At 42.7% G+C, this 20,966-nt stretch overlaps 1 protein-coding gene across 1 annotated transcript in view; it reads right to left on the bottom strand.

The window, feature by feature from the left end:
• The window catches only part of plch2a (phospholipase C, eta 2a), a 237,626-nt gene that overhangs the window by 60,120 nt on the left and 156,540 nt on the right, over positions 1-20,966 (bottom strand). Inside the window, exons 4-6 of the mRNA XM_079523685.1 lie at positions 16,410-16,556; positions 11,130-11,373; positions 8,189-8,318 (exon numbers count right to left, since the gene is read on the bottom strand). Coding sequence (XP_079379811.1) covers positions 8,189-8,318; positions 11,130-11,373; positions 16,410-16,556 — 521 coding nt within the window. The remainder of the gene's footprint in view (positions 1-8,188; positions 8,319-11,129; positions 11,374-16,409; positions 16,557-20,966) is intronic.

The raw sequence follows: 20,966 nt of genomic DNA, 5'->3' as shown, positions 1-20,966 counted from the left end.
TCTGTATGTTTGTGTACCTGTGTACGTGTCCGTGCACGTGTACACGTGTCCGTGAGCATGGTTGCTATAGTTAGTGTGTGACGTCACTGACATAGCTGATCAGACTATATAAGACCTTGCACCACTCAGTTCACACGGGTGTGATTTTTACTATGATGGTCGGCTTGGCACTTTTTGGTACATTTTGTTTCACCCCTCGGCGTGTTGCCCTACTCTCAGTGCATATTGCGTTACAGTGACGAAACTGGGGACAGGAGTGCAACACCGATCTCCCTAACAAACCAAATCAATTCTACTTTGATTTGATGATACACCTATGGCTATTATGTCAAGCTCCTTCAGACAGTGTCCTTGGAGCCACCATTCTTGGAAAGCAGTGGTCCTGACCTTGTATCTGCAGCTATTATCAAGTGGTCTGCCGATGAACTCATCAGGGTTTCTTTTTACTGATATTTTAACGGCAGTCTCTCAATATGTAAAGTAACAGCTTGTTATAAATCTGCGCTAATTGTTACAGTACACATAAATGTTGTATGTCTAAGATTGACGTTGACTGTTGTTATTATGAAGGTGTTTGAGAAACTAGTAACCATCTATCTGTGCAGTGCTCAATACTTGAGCCGTTTCACGCTTGCTAACATGGAACACAGGCCTGTAGAGGATGCAGTATTATTCAAGATGTTTATTATTGTTTATTGTTTATTGTACAGGAAAATAAGAAAATGAAAAATGGTTTTAGGTTTCTCAACACAGACGCAGCGAAAGTAAAACCACCATTATATAACAGTAATAAAGAAGAATAGTAGCAATACTAAAAAATAATGATTTTATACCTCTGCATTCACTCCATGCCGCAGTACCTTAGTGCTCAGTGCTCTACCTACGCATGTGTCCTGTTTAGTTCTGCTTTTAATAATCATATTCCAGCAAGGCTGCATGACGAGTTAACAGGTCTATTTGTAACTAAAGTCACAACAAGTTATCAAAGTCAATGATTTTAGCATTGGAGTTATCCAAGGTTGCATTCTGTCACCTCTTCTTTTTTATCACCTCTACATTTTTTATCACCCGATTTTTGCAATCCATTATTTTTCACCTAGTGTCAATTATCTGATGTAATCCTGGGCGCGAGAGAGCAACGGAGGCATAGACGCATGCATCTATGCATGGGCAGTCCAAGCCGCTTCTTTTCACCTGACAGGGGGGAGAGTTTCCCCGGTTGGACGTAGCGCGTGGAAGCAGCACGTTATTCCAACCAGTTCCTTTCCCCTCCACCAGCTGGCCAGGAGGAGGAGTATAGATATCAGGACTACTGCATGTCATTGTGAGGGTACAGTACATACCCTATGGGGACATGGGGAGAACATGCAAACTCCACACAGAAAGGCCCTTTTGCCAACCCCACCCAGGGTATGGGTGCTGATGAACGTGATTCATGGGCACTTGATTTTTGCCATTTTTATTAGGAAGAAAACGGATCCAGGAGAGAACACGTCCCCAGCACCCACAGTCACCTCTTCTGTATTATTTGTATACCAATGACATTTCGATTCAGTTAAGCCATTTTGGGCGGGAACCCATTTTGGTGTTAGCATTATGTTATGCTTTAGCTATTGAAAAATAGCAGATCTACAAGCTCATAGCGCGCCACCGAGTGGCGCGCTACGAGCTTGTAGGTCTGCTATTTTTGAAAAATCGAAGAACGACTGACATAGAAACATAGCTTTTGGCCTGGGCCATGGATCAGTGGTCCAGGCACCTTGGCTGGTAACCCAGTCTGGCAGTGTGCCGCGGGTTCGACTCCCGATCCCGACGGCCTTTACTGCATGTCTTCCCCCCCATCTCTCTCCCCATTTCCTGTCAGCCTACTGTCTGTCCCTCCATAAAAAATATATATAAAATAAAGGCGAAAGCCACAAAAAAACATAGCTTTTCAGAAAACTGTCAGGATGTAGAAGACATTTTTAGAATCTGATCTCAGGTCAAAATGGGGTAAATTATTAAAATGAGTGGATCATTATGGGACATCATGAACAGTCACAGTGACAGGTCTGGTCTCCCGTAATGATGAAACAACAAACAGTGGATGTGAAATGTGCCCAAACAGCACAGAGACCAGCCCTCCCCCATCTGACAACATTACAGTATTAGCTCATTATTGACTGTGCTGCAGCCGCAATGGTCGGCACTCAGGTCAGGATTATATTACATACAAATGAATAGATTATAAGAATAAGAATGAATTCGCCTTTTCAAGAGAATTCTCTATTCTTTTGCAACAGGGTTCAAATAAGTTGAATCTGTTATTTAAAAGTGCACAAGAGACTAGTCGTGCATGAATATCCTATTTAGGCCGAAATAAATAAAAAGTCTTCTGAAATAATATATATTCAAAGATTTGTGCCACATTTTCACGATTTTTCAAAAATAGCAGACCTACAAGCTCGTAGCGCGCCACTCGGTGGCGCGCTATGAGCTTGTAGATCTGCTATTTTTCAATAGCTAAATAATGCTTATAGTTAAAACACCAAAACGGGTTCCCGTCCAGAATGGGATATATCCACTACTGAGTTATAGACCGTGAAAGGCATGACGGTACTTTTCAAGGGTTTTAACTTGCCATAAAATGGTATTATATGACTTTTATATGACTATTATATGTGTCATTGACTCATTTCTTGTTTTCTGTTGTTTTGTTTTTTTACTGATCTAGAAGTTTATTATAAACAGGCAGAGCTGTGTGTGGCGCGTAGCTACCATCCAAGTCCGTTTGCCAGTCAAATACTGGCGATTAACCCATGAAAACCGGGAAAGCGCCTGTGTCATTTTAAGGCTTCATATGGTGTGTTTAATTGATGAAAAGTAAATCGTTTTTGGGGGATTAACTACTCCTTTACTACAATATCATGAAGAGTAATGACGTGCCAATCTGACTCAAAAGGGCCCATAAATTGCCCCATTTTGTCAGATGCACTTTAGCTGAGAAGCAAATATATCTAGGCTGTCCATTCACGGTACCCACGGCTCACATAAAATGAAGGAAGCACAGCTGGAGAGAGACGGCTTTCTTTATTGGACAGAAAACATCAATCTAGCCTTATTCGTTCCCATGCATTATGTAAGAGAGGCTCTTAACCCATTTAGGCCTGACGTCGAAATTTAAAAAAATGTATTTTTAAAATGACATTTTTTCTGAAAAACCTCATGTTTCTATATCAGTGGTTCTCAATATTTCGTGTCAAAGACACCAAAAATTATATGTAATTGGCCGCCGACCCCCATCTGAAAACATGTTGTTCCAGTGACCCCCTGGAAGCAATTAAAGATTTGAGTTAAAAACTGAAACTCTGAAAGAATATATATATTCAAAGATTTGAGGCACATTTTCACGATTTAAAAAAAATAGCAGACCTACAAGTTCGTAGCGCGCCACTCGGTGGCGCGCTATGGGCTTGTAGATCTGCTATTTTTCAATAGCTAAAGCATAACATGATGTATGTTTAAAACACCAAAAGGGGTTCCCGCCCAACATGGGTTAAGCCCTTGGTATGCTAGCACACCGTGCTTCGACTCAGCAGCTAATATGGATTAATTTATCAGTTAGAGGAGCTGTTATTTCGGTCCTACCAACCCTTCCCTCCATCTCTGCAAGTCTCAGCTGTGATAAATCATTGAGCAAGACTCTTTTGTGAGTTAGCCTTATTGAGCTGCGCCGGAGCCACGGTAATACCTCCGGCTAGCACACTTAACCGACTGGAATAAAGACTATCCCTCTGCCATGCTCCAATGTGCATGCACCACACCACACCTCTCCTCTCCTCCGCTCGGCCCAAAAGCCAGTGCTCCACAGGGGACTAAATCTCTCCAGGGGACGCTTCTGTGGTTAATACACTTCACTTGACTAGGCGGCCCTCGGAGGTGCATGTAAACGAGGTGTTTTGTAATAAATGGCCATTTCCTCAGTTTTCCGCTTTCTGAGCAGAAAAGGAGGAGGGCAGTGAGTGTTATTGTCATCGCTGTTTCACTGGAAGCTCATCTCCAGCAGCCCATTGGCTGAGGAACATTCTTCTCCAGTAGCCCATTGGCTGAGGAACATTATTCTACTGCATATATAATGACAGAAGAGGCAAGAGAGAGCATTTCAAAATAACCGAATTGTCGGCCTTGTCGGCAAAATAAATCAGCAATTTGTCTGCATAAAATACAGTACATTTTGATGTAACCAATAACGGCAGCAGTTACAGGAGTACTCTGACACAATGTGTGCCATTTCTCTAACTGGGGCTACGGGTCAGGTCCCCAATTGGTTCTCTCTGCAGTAAGCAGGTTAAGCTGAGAAGCCAGCAGCAGATTTGTAAACAGTAAAGTTCTTCCTGTACACACAACACCCACATGCACACGCACGCATGCACACGCACGCGCACACGCACACACACACGCACACGCACACGCACACACACACACACACACACACACACACACACACACACACACGCACACACACACACGGCCAGATTGGTCCCACGTGTGTTCACCCTGGCTCATTCCAGAGGCCATCTGTGCCCCCGCAGCACCATATGGGTGACCATCAACAGGCCGCGAGGGGCTTAGCATTAGCGACCTGGCTAGCTCTGTGGGACTGGCGTGAGAACAACTCACACAGCATGCAGGACAAAGTAGTAAAACAAATTGTGTCGTTTGGCAGAAAAACAACGCGTTAGACCAACCATCTCATCAGTGAACCTCCTGGGCCTGCACTTACTTTACTTTTCTGTGTCATTTTATAGATCGTTGCGTTGGCTATTCAAAAATAGCAGACGTACAAGCTTGAACGCGTCACCTCGTGCCACGCTGTGAGCTTGTATAGCTGCTGTTTTGGGGGGAAAAAATCTTATCTTGAAAGTGTGAGAACTACAGATTTTCTTTAGATGGCATTTTTAGAATCAATGAATCAATGTTCAATGTGCAATGAGCATCTATCTTTCAACCACTTTCAACCTTGCGCCTACATTTCAGGCATGTCAATACAGGAGAAAATGATCAAATTGTTTAAAATGGCAGATCTATGAGCTTGTAGATCAGCCATTTTCACAAAGTATATATGGCTTAAATGGTTACAAAGCAATAACGACAATGGAAATAGGGAACAAGTAGTGTACTAAGTATTGATCCTATCACTGTGAGTGGTTAGTTGTACCAGTTCTTATTATTGCTTTTGTATGAGGCGGTGAATGATTTGGTCACTAGTTGACACACTTAACTATTAGACTTAAAGGGCCACTTCACCCCTTTAGCAACCAGATCTTATTTTAATGATGTTTTGGAGACAAGAAACACTTTCTTGGGGTTTTTACGTCTGTAATATGTTTTTATAGATATTTTAGTATTTCAAAGTGTCCATGGGCTCCATGATGACACTGGGCTCACTTATTTGCTGGACTACATGTTGTCTCAGTAAGGCAGCCCTCCCCCTATCCACAAGGAGGAGCAGTGGACCAAAGCATTATGGGGATTGTAGTCCAGGAAGGAAGTGAGCCCAGTGTCCATGACATCATGGAGCCCATGGACACTTTGAAATACAAAAATATCTGAAAACACATATTACCCACATAAAAACCCCAGGAAAGGGTTTCTTGTCTCCCAAACATCCTTAAAATAAGATCTGGTTGCAAAAGGGGTGAAGTGGCCCTTTAACTACAGTATTAGAAGAACTAAGGAAGAGATTAAAACTGAGGCAATTCCCAATCCGCAGAACACAGTATCAACCTTCTCACTCTAGTCCACACTGACTACAGGATGGTGGAGAGCTGGCCTCAACCACACACACCCATGGTCACATGCATAATCACTTCACTTTGGCCACTTTGCCTGTGGCCTGGCTTGAACGAGGAGCCCAGAAACGGACCCAGTTAAAGTGGCAGAGCGGTTAATACAGCTGAAGTAAGTGACTTACTACCAAAGGGCTCTGTCCTTCGTGCGTTTACAACATTACACTCCATTAGATCAGGTCCCCTCGCGGTGTGGCGTGGAGCCACTGTACATGGTCACTGTGACATGACATGTCACTCATCTGAATTCTCACCATGGCTCAACAGTCAGAGACACCTCTAAACGTCACTCAAATCATTTGGGCAGGGAGGAAAGAATGTCGGTATGAACTGGTTTTTAGCTCAATTATGTCATGGTACAGTAAGTCATACATAAACTATTTTAAAACCACTTTAACCCTATACTTGACTGCATTCCCAAGGGTTTTATACTAGGGGCGCCGCCTTATCACTGAACTCCATTTTTTACTATTTGGAAAAACATTTTAAAATTGTTCAAAATAGTCCAATCTACAAGCTCGCAATGTGTAGGGCCTGTTTTCGATCTTCACTAGATATCTTCGCCAAAATAGCCAATCTATAAGCGCACAACGTATCACTTTACGACGCCTTGTGAGCTTGTATATTTGACAATTTCAGCAAATGTTCCCCCCAGAATAGGGATGCTGGGGTTCAAGAGGTTAAAAGCACGTTGAATGGAAAGCCACCCTGCCTTCTTGACGATTGTTGCAGGCTCATCCGAAGGACATCGTCCCGTGGTCGCTATGGAATAGCGCTCCGGAGGGTGAATAGGATCTGTCTGTGGAACTCAGTCAGTCAGTGCAGAGCGAGAAAGCCACGAGCAATTTGAACATCTATCACAGCCTGCCGGGCACGAAAGGCTACATTCTCTTCCTCTCTCTCCGAGGACGGATTAAAAACTTTTCCTTCTCCTTTTTCAAATTGCAAAGAACACCATTTAACTTCCCTAGTGCGAAGAAAGTAATTTCAACAACCGCCCACACAATGCAGTATAATTCTTAATTTTTTCGCTCTATTGACTTGAAATGTGAGCTGACCCAGACTTAACCCATTTTGTGCGGGAACCCCTTTTGGTGTTTTAACTAAGCATTATGTTATACTTTAGCTATTGAAAAATAGCAGATCTACAAGCTCATAGCGCGCCACCGAGTGGCGCGCTATGAACTTGTAGGTCTGCTATTTTTGATTTTTTTTTTTAAATGCGGCACAAATCTTTGAATATATATTCTTTCAGAGCGAACGTTTTTTTTATTTCGACGTCAGGCCTAAATGACTTAACCACTGCAACCAAAACAGATGAGCTGCAGACATTAAAACCACAAATCAACAAATTAGACACCCACGTTCGGTGAGTCTATACGTGTTGCTGTCCATGAATGGCACAAGCACACACACGCACACACAAAACACACACGCACACACGCACACACAAAACACACACGCACACACACACACACACACACACACACACACACACACACACACACACACACACACACACACACACACACACACACACACACACACACACCCTGCTATCTTTGATGACACTATCTCCCCAATTCCTCACTCTTCCATCCACACTTCTCTCATCCAGTGACACTGGATGAGACACCTCAGTTGACACCTCTATATCTAACATTCATCAAAGCCGACAGCAGCTTTTATCAGCTCCCCAAAATGTGTCATCTAGTGTGTGTGTGTGTGTGTGTGTGTGTGTGTGTGTGTGTGTGTGTGTGTGTGTGTGTGTGTGTGTGTGTGTGTGTGTGTGTGTGTGTCCGTCCGTCCAACAGCCGTCAGTGTAAACAATAAATCAGTGGCCATTTACCATCGAATTGATTTTGAAATATGAAAATCGATATTAGAAGACTGCCACGAATAATCTCATCCCTACTTTAATCAGCATAAAACAAATGTCCATTTAAAAACAAACTGAAATGGTCTCTACGCAACGATTGATTATTTGGCTATGGTTGGTTGCACTCGTATCAGGTGTGTGTGTGTGTGTGTGTGTGTGTGTGTGTGTGTGTGTGTGTGTGTGTGTGTGTGTGTGTGTGTGTGTGTGGGTGTGGGTGTGTGTGTACGTGCGCACGTGCGTATCTTGATCAGGTAGAAATATTGCTCCGTTTTTTTTTTTCTGTTTTAATCACACAGGTATCATCTATAATATTTAGCAATGCTTTCTCGCTTAAGGAAGATAAGTGCATGTTGACACCTCAACAGTGAACACTATGTGACTAGCGGCAGAATGCTAGCTAACCCGCATGCAGGTGTCTAGGATCAGATATCGATGCTGCCATCGAGGCGCTGCATTTCATTCTCTTAGGTGTTTCTGTTACCTTGAACATCTGTTTGACCTTCTGTCGTGGCAGGTTCACGTTGAGCTTGTGCAGGAGCTGCATAACCTCACTGATGCTGAGGGTGCCGTCGCCGTTCTTGTCTGCCTCTGCAAACGTCTGCTTCAGCCACGTGACAGCGCCGTGGGTTAAGGAGAATGGCGGTAAAAGTACTCGAATGCATGTTTACTCGAGCAAAAGTATCAATACTGCAATATAGAAATGCTTACAAGTTACAAGTAAAAGTCCGGAATTCAAAATGTTGAGCAAAAACAAAAAAAAAAAGTATTGGCCTCAACATGTACCAAAAGTAAAAGTGCCCATGATGCAGAATGTCTCATTTAAAATGTCTAAAAATATTTTTGAAAATAGCAGATCTACAGGCTCACAATGTGTCGCATCGCATAGATGTGTCGCGTAGAAGTAAAAGTACTGGAAATTGTAAATACAAGTACAAATAACTCAAAATTGTACTTAAGTACAGTACTTTTATTTTAAAAGTACAGTACTTAAGTAAATGTACTTAGTTACTTTCCACCACTGGTTTAAGGAGGTTAGGACACTTCAGACAGAACCCACGACATTGCAAAATTGGGTGTCAATTTAATGACTCATATTCATATACTATTATATTGTCACAGTGTCACTAAATGTGTGTTCCTGCATGTTATTTACTGAAAAAAACTGTTTTAGGTACACAAAATACTTAATCCATAATCTATCCTTAAACTAGTAACTAGACAAATGTTTGACAAGCTCTTCATCTATTTTCAGATTTCAGTGTATGACCTCAGTTGAAAGCGTACAATCTTTCATGATCTGAAAAATGACAGGGCCGGGCGGGTCCTACTTGCGGCACATTCTATATCGGACCCTGTCACATACAGTATGTATTAAAATCTGAATGTGCCAAATATAAATGAATGGATTGATTTAATCTATAGTATATTTATTATGGAGAGAATTACATTCAGCTTTAGAGGTCAAGTTGAAGTCTTCACAGATAACTGGTTTAGATGGATTACTCATGTTTCTACCATAAGACCTGATTTTGTATAAATTCAGTTAAACCTGTTTAACCTGTAGAAACAGATGCACCTGTTTGAGGTACTTATGTATTATGATCATCAATAGAGAAGAGAGGCAGATATCTCCCCTTGTGTGTATTGTACGTATATTCTCTTGTTTTGTTTTGTTTTCGGTTGTATGTATTGTCGTTTAGTTTACATGTATGTTTGATTAAAATTCAATAAAACGTAAATTGAAAAAAAATAATCTGAATGTGCCCTCTCAACTCAACTCAACTCAACTCAACTCAAACTTTAGAACATATTACAACGACCAATGGTCGACCAAAGTGCTGTACATGCAAGTATGAATGTGCCCTCTCCCACTGTAAGAAGACAGCACTGGTAACAATTTATTTCTTAAAATGTATTCAATTTAATTATCCAATCAATATCTAAAACAATACATGGCTCCATATTCTTCCAATTATCATTTGAGCCATTCCAGACAACTCTATTTTATTGTACCTACTACACTTTCAAAAGCAACAGCCAAGAAAGCCTTTATGTTCAAAGCTCATTCTGATTGGAATAACCTATACCTGCATTTTTTAATTTGTTTAAAAATGTGCCGTCTTATTATTATGAGAGTACATGTACATCTTTATAATTTAAAATTCATGAATGATTCATGATGAATGATTAATAATGAATGAGTAATGAATAACTAATGAATAACTTTGTATTTTCAATTTGACATTAATTTTACCTTTATAATCACTCTAAATATACTGCATACTATCATGACCTAAATTTTAATTATGACATTCATGACAAATCTTCACAAATTAATGATCCATTCCTTATGCTTGCTTGACTTGTGTACTGTTGTTTTGTTTGTTTACTTGTTTTGTCATATTTGTTAATGTTAATGTTGATTTGGTTGTTGTAGTTTCTGTTTTGTTTAACATTATTCTGTTGGTGTTTTAAACATTATGTTATAATTTAGCTATTGAAAAATAGCAGATCTACAAGCTCATAGCGCGCCACCGAGTGGCGCGCTACGAGCTTGTAGGTCTGCTATTTTTGAAAAATCGTGAAAATATTTATTTCAGAAAACTGGAGGATTTAGAAGATTTTTTTTTAATTTCGAGGTCAGGCCTAAATGGGTTAATGTTTTCTAATCTTTGTTTGGAATAATATGTATCCATTGTATTGTGTCTATAGCATGGGTTTTCAACTGGTGGTGCTCCGTGAAGGTATTGCATCATGTGGTCCCTGACGATGCATTTAGTACGTAGGACTGTATTATGTAGGTGTATGATGACGCGTCAATGTTGTCAGCTACTGGAAAGTCAAGAACTTCCACAGAAAAGTGAGTTAGAACCTCAAGGGAAACTGTACCCTGATTGCCTTAGTTGAGTCACCGTTATAAGTAAATGTGGCCATAATCAATCAATGTCATGTCTGCTCGCTGCTCGCTCATACATACGTTGTAATGCAATTAATTAACAGCATCATGAGTGTAATCTGGATGGTTAATTTCCCACCCACACCATCCCCCTCTCCCACCCACACCACCCCCCTCTCCCACCCACACCATCCCCCTCTCCCACCCACACCACCCCCCTCTCCCACCCACACCATCCCCCTCTCCCACCCACACCATCCCCCTCTCCCACCCACACCACCCCCCTCTCCCACCCACACCACCCCCCTCTCCCACCCACACCATCCCCCTCTCCCAACACAACACAGTGGTCCTCATGTTGATTCTCAGTCAGGATGATGGTCCCTGGTTCATAATCAGTCTATAGGACCCCCTCGGAAACGAGATGCTACATTTTAAGGGGTTATATTTTCCTAATAAAGAATTTAAATCACCACATGTATGTGTTACATCGTAATGGTTACAGTCTTAATATTGGTTAGGATATTGGTCGCGGGTGCGCTGCCTCTTGGCCAGGCTGTCCTCGTCGCTGATGCCGGCCATGAGGTACTTGAGGCCGGTGATCCAGGTGCGCGCCTCCTCTCCGGTCCCAGACACCAGGTCCAGGGACTCCATGTGCTCGCCGTAGTACAGGCTGAAGCAGCAGTTGGGGTCGAAGCAGCCCTCCGAGTAGCGCTGGAAGATCTCCGACTGCTTGCCCTCGCACACCTCCCGGAGGGAGTCGATGGAGACTGCATGGGAGGGAGGATATAGGAGACCAGAGAGGGAATAGGGGAGGGAGGATAGAGGAGACCAGAGAGGGAATAGGGGAGGGAAGGAGAGGAGACCAGAGAGGGAATAGGGGAGGGAAGGAGAAAAGCAATAAGAGAGAAAATTGTATGGAGAATTGGACAGTGTTCACGAAGAGGGGAAATCGGGAGTGGTGGATGGGAAATAAATGATTACTTTCCCCCTGAGCAAAGCCAAAAAAAAGCCGATCTACAAGCTCACAACAGTTTGTGATGGCCATGTGGCCATGTGTGACATGGCCATTACATTAACTATAAATTCAGCATAAGCAGGCAAATAGGTCTATTAGCCAAATTCAAATTAAACTATATGAATATTCAACAGAACCCAATGGAGCACAACCATTTTAAGAAACCATTTTAAAAAAGCCACTTATTCTCATGTAGTTATCTGCATTCCACGATTGGAATTTCTGACAATGACAGAATGGTAATGGGTGCAGCATGCAGGGTTTAGTTTCACTGGGGAAATCTTAATTTTTAGATCAGGAGGTTAGAAATAAACATACTCAATGCCCTGAGAGCTCACATTACCATTTATGAGATGGTAATGTCATTTTAAAGACATCCTCTCCAGTGATTCATTAGCATTAAAGCTTAATTCTAAACTCCCCGAAGAGCAGAAGTTATGCCATTTATTGGTTACCATTTTGGAACATATACTGTACCAACAACACATAAAATGCATGTGCTCTAAACGTCTTTTCAAAACAGATTGTCGTTACTTACTCCTGCTAACTATTCCAAAATGTTAGCGCCATAAATCAAGCTATGCTGTGTTGAGGAAATACAAGATAGTTGGTCCCAAATGATTGATAATTAGAACCGTAAATGAACCATTAGGAGTCTGTAACTCAGAGATTGTACAAATACAGTAGAACAAAATGTACACTGTAGGTCTACAGGTCCATTTGGTTCCATTTCAGAGTAAAATTAACACTGAGGAACATCCACAGTGCATAGGTTTGGGCCCAGAGAAGAAGCAGAATAAAGTATAAATTGGGGATCTGTGGCTTAATGCTGCAATGCTTATCAAATTGGAGCTCCTTGACATGTTAAGGTTTATGAATCACTGGCATAAGACTTACAGTAAAATGGGGGTCTTTAAACCCCCAGCTGGATTAGCCATCCATTACTGGATTACCGTGACCTAGAGAGCAAGGTGTTTTTACAGCATGCCATTGACTCCCATCGATTCCTTAATACCCTGCCTGGACACTAGCCAGAGCTTCAGTGTCCCAGTTCAGGCATTTACATTTCTATGACATTATAGCTATTAATAATTAATAATTGGGATTTAACCCAACCTCAATTCTAAAGAAAACATATTCTTCCACATCCACATGTGTGATTAATGTCGTAGGTTTTATTGTCTTTAGCTATAAACTGGCATAGATAGTGATTCACACATACAGTAGCCTGTGGCAGGGGGTCGGGTAGGGGGGCAATAGCTATTTTACCGGAACATGCAATTGCAGGGACAATTCACACACTGTAAATTTGAAAGACACATTATAGTACCTACTGTATACATAATGCATTGGGATACTCGTGCACTCTCTATGCCAGGTCATAACTGCATGCGCAGTCTTCCTCAGGCTATAGGGGAGTTTTATGACACCTGTGATTAACCCACATTGGGCGGGAACCCCTTTTGGTGTTAGCATTATGTTATTCTTTAGCTATTGAAAATAGCAGATCTACAAGCTCATAGCGCGCCACCGAGTGGTGCGCTACGAGCTTGTAGGTCTGCTATTTTTGAAAAATCGAAGAAGAATCGTTCCCAGGTCAAAATGGGTTAACTGTGATTGCCTTTGCAAATGCACAGTACCATCCTCCACTGTGACCATCAATACACAAACCCAGTACGTGTGCATAACACTGTATCTGTACAGTACTGTGTGATGTTTGTGTGTTGTATGGAGAATATAGGTTGCTACCTTCAGGAAGGAGATATGGTGTACCAGCATGCAATAAGGTCAGACTCCTTTGTCCACCAGTCGACCTTGAGGCTTAATCAGGAGTCGTAGTAGCCACGGGGGAATCTAAGCGGTGGATATTGCTCTTGTCTTCATGTCTTTATGTATGTAAATTGTCTTGTTCTTTGTGTCATGTCAAATGTGTGTATATGTGTTCTGCATACTTGGCTGCTGTGTCGCAAGACACATTTCAGTGTGAACTGACAATAAAATACTGTATCATATCATATCATATCATATCATATCATATCATATCATATCATATCATATCATATCATATCGTTCCTGGTTGTGGTCCATTCATTCAAGGCTATGAATGAATGGACAGCGGTGCTCAACCTTTTTCATGTCAAGGACCCCCAGAATTATCTCTATTGGGCCACGGACCCCCATCTCAAAATATGCTGTTCTAGGGACCCCCCCAGAAGCCAATATTGTAGTTAAAAATGTTCGCTCTGAAATATATATTCAAAGATTTGCGGCCCCTTTTTCACGACTTTTCAGACCTACAAGCAGACCTACAAGCTCGTAGCGCGCCACTCGGTGGCGCGCTATGAGCTTGTAGATCTGCTATTTTTCAATAGCTAAAGTATAACAGAATGCTTAAAACACCAAAAGAGGTTGCCGCCCAAAATGGGTTAAAAATAAATGCTCTTGAACCTGGCAAGTGGTGGTGTGCGGGTGTCCCTCCTTTCTCCTACATTGATTGTACTGTATGCCTCGTCACCATCGCACCTGCTCCAAATTGTCTACCGGGTGTGCGGAAGTCATCTCTCTATATGTGGTCCATTCATAAAATATGGAGGAGTTTATACTGGCTAGACATAGGTGACTCTGTATCTGTAACAATATTCTTTTTCCATTAAAAGATAAGAAAATGCACTATTTTCAATGGACGAATGTCTGCTGTTCAACTAATTGTTTTCCCAAGAAATGAGGTTTATTAAATTGGATATTGGATAGGAAACAGAGCCCCCCCCCCCCCTGCCCTCATGGGATGCTCAGTACGGAGCAACAAGGGGCTGCAAGCAATTGAGAAATCCATTTGCCTTGATATGAAATGATTACAGGAAATGAATCGCATTGCTTGTTGCAGATGCTGCAGTAAATTCTTGTAGAACAGCAGCTCTAATTGGTCCCAGAAAATGCCTTAAACTCGTCTAGCACAACACAGACAGACAAACCAAGGGCAAAACTGAGCTGGCAACAACAAGAAATGTACAGCAGTGGTTTTCATTCTCAACGTGGGGTCTCTGGGGACACCCAGGTCTGGGGACACCCAGGTCTGTGGACACCCAGGTCTGGGGACACCCAGGTCTGGAGACACCCAGGTCTGGGGACACCCAGGTCTGAGGACACCCAGGCGACCCCCCCCCCCCCCCCCCATATACACAGTATATATTTTTTTGCAACCGAATGGCTGGAAAATGGAAATGAAGACTTTACATAGTACACAGTACATGCATACATTTCCTTAATGATTATATCTGGTTTCAGTATTCATTTACGATATATTTTCCTCTATTATTAAGCATATTATTCTTGCAGTCAGTTTGTATTGGGGTGGAGATGGGGGGCGGGGCAGGGGTCGCGATACATGGCCAAAGCATGTCCGGGGGTCCCCAGCCATAAGCGTTGAGAACCCCTGACTTAACCCATTTTGGGCGGGAACCCCTTTTGGTGTTAGCATTATATTATGCTTTAACTATTGAAAAATAGCAGATCTAAAAGCTCATAGCGCGCCACTCGGTGGCGCGCTATGAGCTTTTAGATCTTGTAGGTTAGAGCTTGTAGGTCTGCTATTTTTGAAAAATCGAAGAACGACTGACATAGAAACATAGCTTTTTCAGAAAACTGTCAGGATGTAGAAGACATTTTTAGAATCTGATCTCAGGTCAAAATGGGTTAAATACCGGTAATTGGTATTTAGGAACCAAATGAATGAACCGGTCAGCGGTGCACCACATTCAGAATGGTAATAGATGGTTTGGTTGCACAATTAACCTTTTTTCTATACTTTCTATACACTTTAATTGTAGCGATCTCACTGCACTGGACATTTAAATATCTTCTCTGAACAAATTCTCTTCTCTTGCCAGAATCCTCTCTCCATAGTTTAGTCCAACCTAAACCCGTGTGTGCATGAATAATTTAGGCATAACGAGGAGAGTGCTAACGGGCTGAGGTGGATTCTGAAGAGGATAATAGGGGGATGAGGTGGAATCTGAAGAGCTGAGTGCTAGGGGGTTAGGTCCCTTAGGTGGAGTCTGAAGAGGTGAGATATTCTGGATCATTTGGAGGGGCTTTGGGCACGTTGGGAGGACAATGAGGAGGGAGTTAACAGCAGTGCTCAAGATTTGATCTCGGCATCGTGATGATCTGTCAGCAAAGAGACCGCACACGTTGCTCTAATCCTGTACATGTGCATTGAATGGTGAATGGATTCAGCACCACTGCCGGTGGACAGCGATGGTGCACCCACCATGACATTTTACACAGCCAGGGATCAAATGCAAAGCAGTGCAAAAATCTCACCAAATACAAATTCAATCGAGCTACACACAGAAGACAATCGTACATAGAGGTATTTTGTGCCACACTACATTGTTGTGTTTCTCTCTTAAGAACAATGGGATTTGGGGGGTTGCCAATCGGCGGTTTTCCCTTTAACGGCGGTTTAGCTCGTTCCGCCAGGATTTGAGCAAATGACTCTTTTTGCTCATCCGGCCGTTTCCCGGCTCGTAGACCTCCACTGTAATTGCAGTGCCGTAGTTTTCAGAGAAAACAGCCAAAGAAGATCATAATTTTAATGGGACTCTAATATGGGATGCGCTTGCATGTTTCGTGCGGGCAGGGGGTGAGCAAGACGTTGCCTATAGCAACCGGGGCCAGTGATGAAAGTTGATTTTCAGCAAAAAACGTTTCATATTTGATATAAAGCTTAATCTAGGAGATTTCTCGTAAATTGGCAGAGAAAGAGAGAACGGAGAGAACACTCACTCTTGGCCCTCTCATTCTTGCGCGAGGGCCTCCACCGGATGCAAGACTTGTGCTCGTCCAGGAAGAAGTAGCGCACCAACCCCTTGGAGCCGCCGCGGAGCTTCACCATCTGGGTCCCGGTCTGCATGGAGCTCATGCATTTCTCCACTGGAGGAGGAACAAAAACAAAGACAGGATTGGAAAGTCAACAAACTGAGAAAATAAATGAATAAATAAATAAATACACGGAGCCATCGGAGAGCCAATGGAATGTGTGTGCAGCACACATCATGTTTGTATTCGAGAGAGAGAGAGCATATGTCTGTGTTTTCTCAATGGCCCAGCAGGGTTTGCGAGAGCGGAGCTCATGCACACACACACACAAATCAGTGAAATCACCAACACACACGCACGCATGGATACGTGCATGCGCACATATAGACAGACACACACACGCACACAGAATGCTTTGGACATGGCTGCAGGCCATCAGGGAGGGAATTGCTCATCTCGTGGGAGGGAGAGGCAGGGGACGTAGATGGACAGCAACGGGCAATTTCCACACACACACACACACACACACACACACACACACACACACACACACACACACACACACACACACACACACACACACACACACACACACACACACACACACACACACACACACACACACACGCACGCACGCACACACACACAGTAAATCCCATTCACAATGCGGCCCTACCACCACGGTGAGGGAACAAGAGGAAGAATTAATAAAACATACACCTGGTGAATGTTTTAACATGTTTTAACATGTTTTAACATCCTTTTTGTAACTAAACTTGAATGCTGCTTGAATAAATAAAATAATCTTTTACATATTTTTTACATTAATCTTGTACAAATACCTCAAAATTGTACTTAAGTAAATGTACTTAGTTACTTTCCACCAGCGCAGACAGCATCCAAAAATTCAAAAAATGTGTCAGTGTCTATTTTGGGGCGTTTTGACAGTTCCTCCAACAGCCCAATTAATTATGTTGGGGCCCAGCCTGGCTGTGTGTGTGGAAGGAAGAGACGCTCTCTCTGTCAATCCCTGGGGCTACGAGGCCACACCATCGATTGTCAGGTACGTTCACATTGCTGGGCGCTGCAGCTCGCGCCTCCCCACACGTTCATAAACAAGATTAGCGGGTGGTCGGACGGCGACACAGAAAAGCTCTGCGTCTGCAGTGTGCATGGGAAACCACAGTATATAGTAACACAGTAGACACAGAGGTGATGGATTGCTCTAATTGGCCATTGATTTGGCCAGGCTGCACTTTCATTGGCAAGTGGGTAGACCGGCCAATGTCCCCCCGACCCTCCGGGGCGCTATAGTTAATGTAGTTCAGTCTCATGTCTCATCCTCCCATATACAATTCAGTGGGAAGCTGCAAACCTCCCCAGCCCTGCCACTTTTCTAAAAATGATAGGACTTTTTTTCCAAGATATCCTGCCCTGCGTACACAATAAAATCTGGAGTGTCGGGTCTAATTCAGAGTCATAATAAAGCAGTCATAATCACTATGGATCCTGGTGGATCTCTACAGTGACACGGGTGTGGGTTGGGTGTAGGGTTGTTATTTGTTTTTCTCTTTTTCGTCTCTGATTAATGTATTGTTAAACTGATAATTATGCTGAGTATTTCTAATGCTGTGCTGTGAGTAGGATGGGCACTTATAAGCTTTTAAGCTTCAGCCCATGCCTTTTGATCACCTTCACGGGTCTTCATTATTTTTTCCTTCTCTGCTGATGTAAACCGTGCACTTGAATCTGTTCTGTGAAGATGTTCAAATAAACTAAAAAACTAAACTAGTATCCGACTGCATCGTCCTCTAAAGCAAGCAGTCGACTGGGCCCGGTTCAGATCCGACTGGCACAAAAAAATGCAGAGAGGAACGCATTGCATAGGCATTTGCAGAACGGCTGCACGCTTTCAACTCACACACACACACAGGCAATTGCCAGCAACATTAATTTTGACGCGTCAGCGATTCCAAGTTGGTTCTCGCTGCCTGAAGTTGTCCGCTTCGCAAAACAGCTTTGGGATGCCGCCAAGCGAGGCAGGTTTGTGTTACATTAACTAGAGTTATATTAGTGCAGGGCGGCTGCAGAGAGTAAGAGCAGCATCGACTATTGATATGCCAATTCTGTTCCTGGCTCTTTACGCTATAAGAACAAACTGGCAGATATAGACAACACCTCCCTTGGCAGGATCGATAATGGGCACATCACAGAACCCACGGGCAAACCTTTTCAGACACGTTGTACAGACACCATGGAGACATACACTACTATACTGTATGTTACTTTTTCTTTATTTTTGCCAGGTGCTTGAAAAGTGCCTTGGATCCATTTAATAGATTATAAGTATATAAGTATATTCAAATGTTTTCATGTTGATTCATTCATATAATTATATGCACTTTTGATTGATTGACTGACTGACTGATTGATTTAATAATGTATTGATGATTTCTAAGGGTACAGGCAGTACAACAACTTAGTTAACTGGGCGACTGTGGCTCAAGAGGTAGAGCAGGTCGTCCAACGATCCATGGGTCGGTGGTTCGAATCCCGGCTCCTCCTGTCTACATGTCGAAGTGTCCTTGGGCAAGACACTGAACCCCTAATTGCTCCCGATGTGCTGGTTGGTACCTTGCATGGCTTCCGCCGCCATCGGTGTATGAATGTGTGTGTGAATGGGTGAATGTAATGCACAATCTATGTAAAGCGCCTTGGATAAATGCGCTATATAAATGCACCATTTACCATTTAAAAACACACCAAATGGATGACACGAAAAAAGCCAAAGGCTTGTTTCCACTGTGGCCCATTAAACATTTAACACTCAAACTGGGGAAAAAAACAACAGTGCAACAAAAACAACTAGACAATCTAAATAGACTATTGATTAATGGACAAAGTAATCGACCGAATACGATAAACGCTAGTACGCTACAATAAATAATAGTTGCTGCCCCACTTGAAGCAGACATACACAAAGTCACACCCACTTGCAGCCTGAAACCTTAGCTGTAAACCCTCGCCGTGCTTGGCGCCCTGAGGCTCCAGTTAAGACCCACCACCATCATGTGTGTGCGAGGGGTTGCGTGTGCACACAGTACAGTACACAGTCAATGCCCGCATTATTATAACCAACATTCCCTGGATGCAGGTCCAACTAATTGAAGTGGTGAACGCTGCAAGATGTGAGTGAAGGGAGATGAGAGCCTCTCCGCTTGCCATCACGTTGTCCACACATGTGATTTTGCAAGAGGCAAAAACATCTCATCAAAAAGGCCTTAAACTCATCCTCCATCTCTCCCATATGCTTTATTTTATTTTTATTCTTTTTTTGTTTTTTTGTTCCTAAAAAAAACCTGTGGACAAAGAAACACTATTTGAAAAATGGTTGTATAATATGATTGTGGATGTCCCTAAATAAAGAATAATAATAATAAAAAAGGACTTAAACTGAGCCACACACTGGTATTGCCTTGATTGCAAACAACTCATGGACAGTGCGTGCGTGCGTGCGTGCGTGCGTGCGTGCGTGCGTGCGTGCGTGCGTCCAGGGCCCGATGGTCAAACAAAAAGGGCCCTAGCCCAGCCCGAATTAACAGTCCTAACATCTTACATCTAACGTCTTACTGTACAACAAACGGTATCCGTTTATTATGGTTTCAAACCCCAGGGTGTATTACAGTATTGCACACAACAGTCCTCCTCGGCACAGATACTCTGTATGTTTCAACTTCCCTTTTTTATCCAATGAATTTTAAAAAATTACACTGAACAAAAGAGATCAGAAGCTCCACATGGTGAGGGGAAAGTTCCACATTAGTCTATTATTTATGTCACAAGGCAAACGAATGAAAATGACTGTAGATGTGCCACACAGTTAGCTTTTTTACATAAACATGTAGTCCCCAGCAGCATGTTAATCAGTCGTTTGAATGTCTACCCGGGATTCTAAGCAGGTCTCCCGCCTCAGAGACCCAAAATTGTACAATATTTGTACAATTGTGCTTGACATGGAGAGATATTGTGCATACAGTTTGAGTTCCAGGCAGTGCTATACTTCTCAGCCAGTAGGTGTCCTACCCGACACCTATAAGAAGTTCCAGATTGCAGCTTTAAGAAGTTCCGGATTGCAGCTTTAAGAAGTTCCGGATTGCAGCTTTAAAATCTTCTACAGAATAGAGACCGCGGTGCATACCAAACCTGCTCCAGCTATACATTGATTGCACTAAATTCCTAGCCTGCTGCATGACAATAATTACCTATAGACCACAACAAAATAAATACAAATAAAATAAAATAAAGTCTCCATGAGAAGAATCATCTGAGAGCACAAGGCAGGCGATCTAGCACAGATCACCATGCGCCCATGAGCAGTGAAGTGGTGGACGTCGTGCACATTTGACCTATTTCGGCCTGTTTGAAAAGGTTATTCATAGCCTGTATAGAAGGCTGATTAATTAAGCCTGAACAAATCAAGCCACTTGTAATCTTGAATGGGTCGGGACGAAGCGCCCGCAGCGC

The sequence above is a fragment of the Electrona antarctica genome (genome assembly GCF_951216825.1).
Source record: "Electrona antarctica genome assembly, chromosome: 2".
NCBI classification, from domain to species: Eukaryota; Metazoa; Chordata; class Actinopteri; order Myctophiformes; family Myctophidae; genus Electrona; species Electrona antarctica.
This window is presented reverse-complemented; position numbering and strand designations above follow the sequence as displayed.